Source organism: Andrographis paniculata, unplaced genomic scaffold (genome assembly GCF_009805555.1).
Source record: "Andrographis paniculata isolate CXL003 unplaced genomic scaffold, ASM980555v1 Contig69END, whole genome shotgun sequence".
NCBI classification, from domain to species: domain Eukaryota; kingdom Viridiplantae; phylum Streptophyta; class Magnoliopsida; order Lamiales; family Acanthaceae; genus Andrographis; species Andrographis paniculata.
The window spans coordinates 3,913,561-3,926,760 of NW_026137605.1; the positions used below are offsets into that span (position 1 = coordinate 3,913,561).

A 13,200-nucleotide genomic window follows, 5' to 3' on the forward strand; every position below is an offset into this window, starting at 1 on the left:
ACTTCATCTTTTGCTGGAATTGCAGGGTAGTGGCTACCATAAACTTCACCAAGTCTTCCAAGGACGGACTAGAGTTACTCGTGGGTGCTTGGGGGGACTGTTTCTCATAAGGACGAGGTTGTTGTATCTGGTGTGTGGCTCTAAATGGTTGAGGACCATGATTCTGGTGTGCGTTTTCATAGCGTAGGTTTGGATGATCTCTCCAACCTGGATTGTAGGTGTTGGAGTATGGATTGTATGCTGAAGGTGTATTCATACCGTAGTTTGCAGCGTTCACATCCACTGCACATTCTTCTTGGAGGGTCAGACATGCATCTGTAGGGTGTCCTGCACTCGTGCATATTCCACACGCCTTGACCTGGACACTCGGGTTAGATTTTTCCATTACCATATTGCGAAAAAAACTCGTCAAGTCAGAAAGTTGTTGCTGCATCGATTGAATGGCATGGTCGTTGTTGTTTATGCTCGTCTGTCCAACATTCCTTGAACCAAATTGCTGCATGTTTTCATCCATCCTCGCAATAAGATCCCAAGCTTGTGCCGGCGTCTTATTTACTAAAGCTCCACCACTTGCAGCATCGATGATGTTCCTGTCCATCAATGACAAACCATCATAAAAGTATTGAATCAATAATTGAGAGGGAATTTGATGTTATGGAAATTTAATGATAAACTTATTAAATCTCTCCCAATATTTATGGAGCGTTTCAACTGATTGTTGCTTGATGCCACATATTTTATTCCTCAGGATCGCAGCTCTGGAAGCTGGAAAGTACTTCTCCAAATATTTCTTTTCATGTCGTTCCATGTGTCGATGCTTCCAGGTGGGAGATAGTAGAGCCAATCCTTTGCAGCATCTTTGAGCTAGAATGGGAAGGCTCTAACTTTGATCTGTTCGTCAGTAACACATGGTGGTTTCATGCTGGAGCACACCACATCGAACTCTTGCAAGTGTTTGTGAGGTTCTTCACCTGCAAGTCCATGAAAAGAAGGCAGTAAATGAATTAAACCAGATTTCAGTTCAAAAGCAATAGCGTTATTGAGTGTTGGAAAGTTAATGCATAAGGGCTGCTGCGCCAAGTTGGGAGCAGCCAACTCCCTTAGAGTGCGGGTATCTTCACCCATGACAGTCTCTTGATCACTTTCAGAGTCGCTAGAGCTAGAGATTTTGAGGTGGGTTAAAGATTTTGCCAGCTTCGCAACCTGAGCAGCTCTTCGTTGCTTAGCTTCATTTCACAGCTTTCGCTCAACCTAATTGATCTCAAGATTAAATATGAGTTCACCTGTACGAGAAGAACGGAGCATAAATAGGAGGATAAGTTTAAATAACACAAAAGAGTAAAACAAAGTGTCAATCGCCGGCAACGGCGCCAAAAATTGACCTGTCCCGCGGTCAATCAAATATTTCGACTATTCCGTGATCACAATTTAATGTAATACAGAGGAATGGATCGTCTTCACAGGGATTATGTGATTTACTCTTTCGCGTTCTAATGCAGTAAATAAAAAGGGGAAATTTTCTTTTATTATCTAATGAAGACAAAATAACAAAGCAATTTAATCGACGGAGAACTAGCTATCAAGGGGATGCCTGGCTCAAGGGGTGATGCAGTTATGGAACTTGTATCTTATCATTAATTCAATAAAGTTAATTCTTATTAAAGTATCTATAAATTGGTTATAGTTATCAACAAGCTCTGGCAACCAATTTTTCCTTGCAGTGTAGGTAATTAAGGTACGACCGTTAACTACCCCTAATTAAGCAAATAAACCTAGGTGCGCCCATAAGAAATATTGCCTTATCGCATTCTAATCTAGAAAAACCCAATTCAAAATAATTACTACCTAAGACAAGAAATTAGATTTGATTGTCTAACCCCCGGGAAAGAACTATTCAACCCGTTGTCACCTATTCAAGTGCGAATACAATTACGAATATCCTACCTGAATTGACTTTAGATTATCAGACTAATTCAAATATCGGTACAAAAATATTCAATCAATCTAACAATCACAAACGTTATTATCAGAATTAGACAAATATTGATAATAAAAAAGGACTTTTTATAAAGAAAATTAAGAATCTCCAAAACAAAAGAACTAAAACATTATCATCCCTCAAACCAGAAAAGTATCTACTCCATAATCAAATAACAAAGAACAAAAGAGAAAGATAAAATCATAGTGGGAGGGGAAATCTTCTCTGTCGATTTGCTCCTTCGCGATTTATGAGTCTGTCAGTCTCCTGCTCTTGTGCGTATCTGCTCTGGCCGTTCTCTCTTTCAAAGGTGTGATCCCCCCCCTTTTATTTAATTTTTGCCCTAATTATTTTGTAGCTGGGTTTTTGGGCCTTTAATGAAATTCTCATGTTATGAGGGTATAGTTAGTCATGGCCATGACTAACTAGGTGGTGCAAATCTGAATTTTTCTTTCCTTTTTATGCCAAATTTGGTATTTTTCCTCTGCACATAGCAAATATACAATACGCATATAAATTAGGTAGAATCCAATTAAAATCACTCAAATATCGCATATGATATGAACATAAAACACATGCAATTTCTAACTATCATAGATTAGGTCATATAAACCTAAATGCTATAAAAAGATTAGTAAATATGAATTTACTAAATACAAAAGAGGTGAACACTCAAAACAAATGTGAAGTTTGCATGGAGGCCAAAATGGCAAAATTACCCTTCCTGTCTGTCGAAAGGAAGACTATACCATTAGAGTTAATTCACACCGATGTATTTGATTTAAAATTTGTGCAAACTAGAGGTGGAAAGAAATATTTCATCACCTTTATCGATGACTGCACAAAGAATTGCTATTTTTATCTATTAAGGGAAAAGAGCGAATCAATCGAGGCCTTCAAGAACTTCAAAATCGAGGCAAACAATCAACTTGACTATAAAATCAAGACAATTTGAAGTGATAGATATGGGGAATATGTGGCCTCGTTTGAAGAATTATGTAACGAAAATGGCATAATTCATCAAACAACGGCTCCATATTTACCTCAATCGAACGGCATTGTCAAACGCAAAAATTGAATACTTAAGGAAATGATGAATGACTTGTTGATAAGTTCAGGACTTCCCCAAAACCTATGGAGGGAGGTGGTACTGACTGCAAATTATATGCTGAACAAGATTCCACTTAAGGGTAAGGATGCCACCCCTTACGAACTATGAAAAGGCAAGAAACCCACATACAAATACTTCAAAGTGTGGGGGTGCCTAGCATAAGTGGAAGTTCTGCCTCCAAAGAAAGTCACTATCGGCCCAAAAATGGTAGATTGCATATTTATCGGATACACACTAAACAATAGTGTTTATCGTTTCATAGTTCACAAATCGGAAATCCCTTGGATGACCGAGGAAACTACGATAGAATCAAGGAATGCCACAATCTTTAAAAATATCTACCCTGTAAGGAAATGATGCAGTCCAACCTAAAATCTGTAGATGAAGAACTACGGGGCGTAAAAAGACAAATGACCAATAGCCCTGATCAAGAGGCTTCAGAGCCTAGGCGTAGCAAAAAGACAAAGGTCGAGAAAATATATGGTCCAGATTTTGTTACATATATGTTAGACAATGATTCAACAATGATCGAGGAAGCACTATCTAGTCATGATGCTCCCTAGTGAAATAGACTCAATAATGCATAATAACACTTGGGTGTTATCTGACCTACCCGAAGGTTGCAAACCACTAGGGTGTAAATGAGTTTTGAAAAAGAAACTCAAGGCTGATGGGTCTATTGACAAATACAAAGCCCATCTCGTAGTAAAAGGCTACAGACAAACCGAAGGGTTTGACTTTTTTGACACATATTCACCGGTAACCAGGATAACATCCATTCAAATGCTTCTTTCGATTGCGTCTTTGAACAATCTTGAGATTCACTAAATGGATGTGAAGACTTGATGTGACCATCATGACGGAATTGGACCCAATCATAATTCCTCCTGGACCAATCACTAGGAGCCGAGCCCGTAAATTTCAATTGGCAATAACAAAGTGTGCCAAACTTCAAATGGATGCCACTGCTGAACTCTACAACGACGATCAAAATAAACCATGCATTCTTCTGGAAATTGGATCACAAGTCCCAAGGACCATAAGGCCAGGAGCACCTTACAAGGCATTGGACCTCCCCTAAATTACTATCCCTAATTGAAGGGATCCCATGAATCAATATCCCCTGAATGAAGGAATTCCATAGATCAAGGGATTACCAATAATCATGGGATTGCCATGAATTATGGGTCAATAATACTAAATAAGGCTAATTATAATAACTACTCCCCATATGATTTTATTTCCTTTAAGAGTGTACTTTCTTGTTTTTAAATTTCCATGGTTCCTCTATAAAAGGACCCATGATTATCATTGTAAGATCATTCATTCCACAAAGAGATTTTATAAACTGGTTTTTTTTTCAAGAGCGATTCTTGTGCCTTTTTGAAGTGTAATCTTGAGTGATTCGGTTACAACTTCATATCCCCAAATCGAGTTGTTTCGAGTGATTTGAAACAAGTCGTGGCCTCTCGAATAGTACTGGAACTATTCTTGCCTTAACTTGTATTGTCAGCTTGTTTAGAGGATTGTGATACGTGAGCTTGATCTCTCGTGTTGCCTTCCCGACTACCTCTCAATTCAAGAGAGTCCAGTTTATCTCCATTAATATAGATATATATATATATAGCCATCCATCCCTTACTCTATCCAAATCTACAATATTTTTGTTACTTATTCTTGTGGAATTCGATCCGAATTGTTATCCTTGGCAAGTTCACATCATCTGGTATCAGAGCTAGTTGATACAATCTCTTGATTGATATCACGGTTCATATTTGAAAACAAAAAAAAAATCCGAAAAAAAAAATCCGAAAAAAAAAAAAAAGAAAATACAAAAAAAGAAAAGTTGAAAAAAATAAAAAAAAAAGACTTGAGAATATTTTGTTTTCCTTTTCTACATAACATTAATATATTTCTATATATTCTTATCCCTTTTCTATCTTTCCATACATTTTTTTTCTCTCTTAATTTTCTTTATTTAATATTTTCATTTCCATTATCCATATCCACTTCTTTCCAAAAAAAAAAAAAAGTTTATAATATTTCTCCTATTTTTATTCGATTATCTAAAGGTCTAATTACTTGTGATTTTTACTTGAAATTTCTTGATTTGGGAATTGCATTGGGTCGTTGACCAGTTTTATTTAAGTGAGTGAAACACGAGCGGAGTGAAAGAGTGTTTGTGGCGAGATCATTACATACCGGAGAGCGCGATTCAAGAGAGGAGAAACCTGTGTGAGGATATACCCTTGTTATTTTACATTTTTTCTTTGATGGCAGGTGAAGGACACCCAGACGAGCGCCCTAATCCTCAAATCGCAGCGCTATCCAAAGCATTGGAAGCACGATTCACGAAGCAACTTACTGACGAGATGGACACCGTACACTCAATGTTGGCTGATCTTGCTCAATCTATTCGGGAATTGACAACTGAGCGACAGCAGGGCCGACCCGCCCCCGACGCTAGTCGATCTGCAAGGCGGAATCCTATATACCGAGGTAGGGAAGACGCTTCTGAAAATTTTGATGAAGAATGGGAGCCACCCCCTCCAAATAGAGACAACCGAAATCAAGATCCTATGAGGAACTTGAAGTTCAGCATTCCTTCTTTCAATGGGAATTCTGACCCGGATGTTTATCTTGATTGGGAGAAGAAGATGGAGTTGATTCGAGATTGCTCTACATATGATGATGAGCAATGGACGAGAATTGCTGTAATGGAGTTCACCCACTATGCCCTTAATTGGTGGGAGCAACTAAGTACGAAACGAAGGCGAGAAGGGAAGGCGCGGATCACCACATGGGATGGGCTAAAAAAGGCTCTGAGGAAACGATTCGTACCATCCTGGTATAGGAGGGAGCTACACGAACGAGTTCAACAAATGTCTCAAGGTAACAGAAGTGTAGAGGAGTATTACAAAGAGCTTGAGACAGCCATGATGCGGGCTGATATTGTGGAGGATCCTGAAGCAACCATGGCTCGATTCATGAGTGGAATCAACCGAGATTTGAGAGATACTCTAGAGCTACACCCGTATGTTGACTTGTCGGAATTGCTCCAACGTGCGATTTTATTGGAGAAACAACGCAAGCGAAAGGGGCGAGCGGATTCTTTCAATCGACCACCACCCCGGTCTACCCAAACTATCCTGGAGCCCCGAGGTATCCCTAATACTAACGTCAATAAATTTTCTAATGTTGACAAGGGAAAAAGTGTCGCGCATGTTGGCACAACTCGAAACCCACAAAAGGAATATGTCCATGGCAAGAATCCCCGAAACCGTGAAATTACCTGTTTTCGGTGTCAAGGGAAAGGGCACTATGCCTCTGAGTGCCCGAACAAGAAGGCCATGATCTTGACGGATGCGGGTGAAGTCGTCACCGACGATGAAGGAGATGTAAATGGTGAACAAATTCTTGAATGTGAGGAAAGTACTGTTGAAGAAGATGATGAATACTCCAAAATCACGGTGGTAACTCTGCGGTCTCTTAGTACATTTCAAAAGGAGGAACCAACCCAAATGCAAAGAGAGAACATCTTCCACTGTCGTTGCAAAATCGAAGGCAACATTTGCAGCATGATAATTGATAACGGAAGCTGCACCAATGTGGTTAGTGAGACATTGGTCAAAAAGTTGAACCTTGTCACCAAGCCCCATCCGCGACCCTATCGATTGCAGTGGTTGACCAATAATGGGGAACTACGAGTAAATAAACAAGTTGAGGTAACCTTCCGAATTCGTGGTTATATGGACCAGGTTGTATGCGATGTTGTGCCAATGCAGGCTTGCCACATACTACTTGGACGGCCTTGGCAATTTGATCGCAATGTCACCTACTTTGGGAAGGAAAATACTTTTACGCTCACACATGAGGGCAAAAAGATCACTTTGACTCCCCTTACCCCCCAAGAAGCCCACACGGATCAGGAAGTGATACAAAAAAAACCATGTTCAAGAAATGATGGCTATGGAGAACGTCTCAAAATCAGCGGGAACTCAAAGCTCCATACGAGAGGCAGACATAAATTCCATGGCAAGTTCGTCTATGACCGCTCCATCGCGAGTTCCAAGAGTGATCCCCTCAGAAAAACGAGAGAAAAGTAAGGGAGTACCTACCAAAGATACCCTTTCCCAAATGGGGAGGAACAGTGACCAGGCCATATTTCTCACTCGAAAACGGATATTAGATCCATTAGAGAGGATGAGAGTGATAGGATTTACATTTTGCTTTGTAAGTTTAATCTCCTTACAGCTTATGATTTGCAATCTAACCTGCCTCCAGAGTTCTATCCTATTTTGCAGGAATTTTCTGATGTACTACCCAAGGAACTACCAAGCGAGTTGCCCCCAATCCGTGGTATTGAGCATCAGATTGATTTCATACCTGGCGCTCAATTGCCAAATAGGCCGGCATATAGGGCCAACCCAGATGAGACCAAAGAGATCCAAAGGCAAATCCAAGACTTGTTAGATAAAGGCTGGGTGCGTGAGAGCCTTAGTCCATGTTCTGTACCGGTACTCCTCGTTCCAAAGAAGGATGGTAAGTGGCGTATGTGTGTAGATTGTAGAGCAATAAATGCAATTACTATTAAGTATAGACATCCTATTCCTAGATTAGATGATATGCTTGATGAACTTCAGGGTGCTGCTCTTTTTACAAAAATTGATCTTAAAAGTGGTTACCATCAGATAAGAATGAGAGAAGGAGATGAGTGGAAAACTGCTTTCAAAACTAAGCTAGGGCTGTATGAGTGGACTGTCATGCCTTTTGGCTTAACTAATGCCCCTAGTACCTTTATGAGATTGATGAATCATGTTCTTAGACCTTGCATAGGAAGGTTTGTGGTTGTTTACTTTGATGACATCTTGATCTATAGTAAGGACTTATCTGCACACATTGAGCATGTGAGAGAAGTGTTCACTTTATTGCGGCAGAACAAACTTTATGCAAATGTTGAAAAATGTGCATTTTGTGTTTCTAGTTGTCTATTCCTTGGCTATGTTGTTAGCGCACAGGGAATACAAGTCGATGAGGAGAAGATCAGAGCCATCCAGGAGTGGCCTGTCCTTACTACTGTTCGTGAAGTTCGTAGTTTCCATGGCTTGGCGGGATTCTACCGAAGGTTTATTCGTGATTTCAGTACTATTGCAGCCCCTCTCACTGCTGTTATTCGCAAGGATGAACTGTTTAGTTGGGGAGAAGCGCAACAACAAGCCTTCGACAAGCTGAAATATTTGTTAACTCATGCCCCAATTCTTAAACTCCCGAACTTTGAACTAACATTTGAACTTGAATGTGATGCTTCAGGTGTGGGTATTGGAGCCGTTCTAATGCAAAATCGCCAACCTATTGCATACTTCAGCGAGAAGCTAGGTGGCGCAGCCTTGAACTACCCAACTTACGACAAGGAGTTATATGCCTTGGTTCGTGCACTTCAGGTATGGCAGCATTATCTTTTGCCAAAGGAATTTGTTATCCACTCAGATCACGAGTCCCTTAAGCATATAAAAACTCAAGCTAAACTAAATAAGAGGCATGCCAGATGGATTTCTTTTGTTGATACATTCCCTTATGTGATAAAGTATAAGAAGGGAAAGGATAATGTCGTAGCTGACGCACTTTCTAGGCGCACTCACATTCTTACTATTTTGACTTCTCAATTGCTAGGGTTCTCACAGGTAAAATCATTGTATGCAAATGACAAAGATTTTTCTGACATCTTCAATAAGTGTGCCAGCACTGGATTTAAAGATTTCTATTTGCATGAGGGCTATTTGTATAAGGCTAACCAGTTGTGTATTCCACAAGGTTCTATTCGAACTGTTTTAACTCACGAAGTCCATGAAGGTGGACTCATGGGGCATTTTGGAGCCACCAAAACTCTTAAACTTTTGCAGGAAAAATTTTATTGGCCAAGGATGCGTGCGGACGTGGAACAACACATTACACGTTGCATTACATGTAGACAAGCCAAATCCACAACGCTACCACATGGTTTATATAAGCCCCTGCCTACACCCGACACACCTTGGGTAGATTTGAGTATGGACTTCATTTTGGGGCTACCTCGTACAAAAGGAGGTAAGGACTCTATCATGGTTGTTGTCGATAGGTTTTCAAAAATGTCCCACTTTATTCCTTGCAATAAGACGAATGACGCAATGCATATTGCTAATTTGTTTTTCAAAGAAGTAGTTAGAATGCATGGAATTCCCCGTACGATTGTATCTGATAGGGACACTAAATTCTTAAGCTTTTTCTGGAAAAACTTTTGGGGAAAATTAGGGACAAAACTTCTCTTTTCTACCTCATATCACCCACAAACAGATGGTCAAACGGAAGTAACAAATCGCACCCTAGGCACTCTCCTTAGGTGTATTATCAAAAAGAATTTGCGTAGTTGGGAAAGTTGTCTCCCTCATGTTGAGTTTGCATATAATCATGCTATCCATAGTGCTACTAACATGTCCCCTTTTGAAGTAGTGTACGGCTTCAACCCACTTTCTCCAGTTGACCTATTGCCACTACCATGTAGTGAGCGACAAAATGTTAATTTCAGGGATCGGGCACAAAAGATTCAGGAGCTTCATAAGACAGTACAAAAGGAAATTGACGCTACCAATGCGCGGAATGCAAAAGCTGCTAATCGCCACCGCAAGAAGATTGTCTTCCAACCCGGTGATTGGGTGTGGCTTCACTTACGAAAAGAGAGATTTCCGGCACAACGCAAGTCTAAGTTGTCCCCACGAGGCGATGGTCCCTTTCAAGTCGTTGAACGCATCAACGATAATGCCTACAAACTAGACCTCCCAGGTGAGTATAATGTCCATGCTACATTTAATGTTTCTGACTTGTCTCCGTTTGATGTAGGTGACGAGAGGTTGATGGGACAACCTTTTCAAGAGAGGGGGGATGATGTGACCATCATGACGGAATTGGACCCAATCATAATTCCTCCTGGACCAATCACTAGGAGCCGAGCCCGTAAATTTCAATTGGCAATAACAAAGTGTGCCAAACTTCAAATGGATGCCACTGCTGAACTCTACAACGACGATCAAAATAAACCATGCATTCTTCTGGAAATTGGATCACAAGTCCCAAGGACCATAAGGCCAGGAGCACCTTACAAGGCATTGGACCTCCCCTAAATTACTATCCCTAATTGAAGGGATCCCATGAATCAATATCCCCTGAATGAAGGAATTCCATAGATCAAGGGATTACCAATAATCATGGGATTGCCATGAATTATGGGTCAATAATACTAAATAAGGCTAATTATAATAACTACTCCCCATATGATTTTATTTCCTTTAAGAGTGTACTTTCTTGTTTTTAAATTTCCATGGTTCCTCTATAAAAGGACCCATGATTATCATTGTAAGATCATTCATTCCACAAAGAGATTTTATAAACTGGTTTTTTTTTCAAGAGCGATTCTTGTGCCTTTTTGAAGTGTAATCTTGAGTGATTCGGTTACAACTTCATATCCCCAAATCGAGTTGTTTCGAGTGATTTGAAACAAGTCGTGGCCTCTCGAATAGTACTGGAACTATTCTTGCCTTAGCTTGTATTGTCAGCTTGTTTAGAGGATTGTGATACGTGAGCTTGATCTCTCGTGTTGCCTTCCCGACTACCTCTCAATTCAAGAGAGTCCAGTTTATCTCCATTAATATAGATATATATATATAGCCATCCATCCCTTACTCTATCCAAATCTACAATATTTTTGTTACTTATTCTTGTGGAATTCGATCCGAATTGTTATCCTTGGCAAGTTCGCATCAAGACTGATTTTCTAAATGGTAAATTAGAAGAAGAGGTATATATGGAACAACTGGAAGGATATGTCGTTCATGGCCAAGGGAAAAAGGTGTGCAAACTGATAGTGTCTTTGTACGGGTTGAAACAAACACCTTTATAATGGCACTTAAGATTTGATAATGTTATGTTATCAAATGGTTTTAAAATAAACGAGTGTGACAAGTGTGTCTACATCAAAGAAACACCTTCAGGTTTTTATCATAATATGTCTATATGTAGACGACCTAGTGATCATGACTAAAGAGGTCAGTCTAATCAATAAGGTAAAATACATGTTGAGTCGTAACTTTGACATGAAAGATTTGGGGCTAGCCGACGTCATCCTTGGAATGAATATTCTAAGAAAAGATGAAGGTATTGTTTTGACTGAGTCTCACTATGTGGAAAAAATAGTGAGAAAGTTCAATGCCTGAAAATAGTGAAAACTCGAATGGACCTCAACGTACACTTGAGAAAAAATAGGGGAGACCTCATAGCTCAAGAAGACTATGTCAAAATTATTGGAAGCCTAATGTACTTAAAAAATTTTACAAGGCCTGACCTGGCTTGCATTGTAAACAAACTGAGTTGATACACTAGCTACCCCAGTCATGAACACTGGAAAATGCTAGTAAGAATATTAAGTTATCTTAAATTTACTCTGAATTTTGGCATACACTACGCGAAATATCCACCGGTACTCGAAGAGTACTGCGATGAAAATTGGATATTTGTTGCAAATGACTCACTTTCTACAAGTTGATGTGTATTTACGATGGGAGGATGAGCTGTTTCGTGGAAATCCACAAAACAAACGTGCATTACATGGTCCACAATGGAATTGGAGTTCATCGCCTTGGACAAAACTGGCGAAGAAGCCGAATGGCTGAGGAACTTCATGGATGATATTCCATACTGGACTAAACCAGTACCTCCCGTAATGATTCACTGCGATAGCCAAGCTGCAATAGCAAGGTCTAAGAATGAAATTTACAACGGTAAATTTTGACATATCCGACATAGGCATAACATTGTAAGGCATTTGATCACTAGTGGGGTTTTGACTATTGAATATGTAAAATTAATAGAAAACCTAGCAGATCCACTAACCAAAGGGTTGTAGAGAAATCAAATGTACAAACTGCTAAAGGGAATGAGTTTGAAATCCATAAGATATAGACAATTACAGTGGTAACCCAACCAAATCACTTGGAAATCTCAAACCTTGGTTCAATGGGAAAACTAAGCTGTGAGAGTCCGGCACGAATACTCAATTACAATTCCCTGAAAAATAATGAGTGTTATAATGTTCAAAAATGGTGAGGTTGAGTCAATGACTCTTAATGATCCTAAAGGTGTGAGTTAAATACCTATATAAGTGTGAAGTGTGGGCCACTTCAAACGAAACACTTATGAATCCAAAGACGAAATCCATGGCCGAAATGGATCAAAATGTGAGAACAAAGTTGAGACTGAGATAGCGACAAGTCAATATTATTGACTAAGTGCATGCAGAGGTGAAACAGTTCAGTGCATCACATCAACTGGGTCACCAGTACACTCTGTAATGTTGACTATGGAAGGTTCAAAGCCAAAAACTATATGTCATGATATGTCAATGTCTCACATGAATTGAGGTGGGCTTCTATCCTTTATGGACATTTCCATTCATGTGGGGAATTTTTGGATAATCGGTTATTTTGCAATTGATTATTTTGTGAGTGAAAATGCGACGGGCCGGTGTACCAAATTAATTAGATTAATTTGTAGGAAATAAAAAAATATTATTTATTTATTGTATATGGAGTTTGGTTAATATTTTGGCTATTTTGCCTGTCTCGAGACAAATCAAATTGTGCAACCCCAAATTAAACCCGGGCATATGCCCTAAGTCACAGTATTATTTGGATAAAATATTATCCGTTGGATAGATTTATTATAATCTCAAACTGAAGGTTTGAGATTAGAATAAATTACAATCGTTTCAAACGAAAGGTTTGAAATTAGAATAAATTACGATCATCACCAACGGAAAATTTGTAATTAGAATCAATTACGACTGCTTCAAACGGAAGGTTTGAATTTAGAGTAAATTATATCGATAATCAATGTCGTAATTATGATCGTAATTGATCCCCTGCCATTTCGGCCGAGTGGAGACGCCTATATAAAAGGCCTCCTCCTTCATTCCATATACCAACACGAACAACTTTCTCCTCATTCTCTCATCTTTTCTAGCTTTCTGGCAACCTCCCTAGTTCAGTTCATCTCTCGTTTTTGTTCGTCGGAGCTCCAACGATTA

At 39.5% G+C, this 13,200-nt stretch overlaps 1 protein-coding gene across 1 annotated transcript; it reads left to right on the forward strand.

Annotated features, from left to right (window-relative positions):
• The first annotated feature begins 5,362 nt into the window (after positions 1-5,362).
• LOC127263941 (uncharacterized) lies at positions 5,363-10,243 on the forward strand. The gene is made up of 7 exons (XM_051293263.1): positions 5,363-6,304; positions 6,359-6,919; positions 7,394-7,644; positions 8,074-8,721; positions 8,854-9,625; positions 9,779-9,905; positions 9,963-10,243. Exons 1-7 carry the CDS (start codon positions 5,363-5,365, stop codon positions 10,241-10,243), a joined length of 3,582 nt encoding a protein of 1,193 aa, XP_051149220.1.
• Positions 10,244-13,200: the final 2,957 nt, after the last annotated feature.

Coding starts and splice junctions, on each gene's coding strand:
- LOC127263941 (XM_051293263.1), top strand. CDS start 5,363: ATGGCAGGTGAAGGACACCCAGACGAGCGCCCTAATCCTCAAATCGCA. Junction 6,305..6,358: donor ATGTTGACAAGGGAAAAAGT/GTCGCGCATGTT, acceptor GTCCATGGCAAG/AATCCCCGAAACCGTGAAAT. Junction 7,645..8,073: donor AAGGATGGTAAGTGGCGTAT/GTGTGTAGATTG, acceptor TTGTGTTTCTAG/TTGTCTATTCCTTGGCTATG.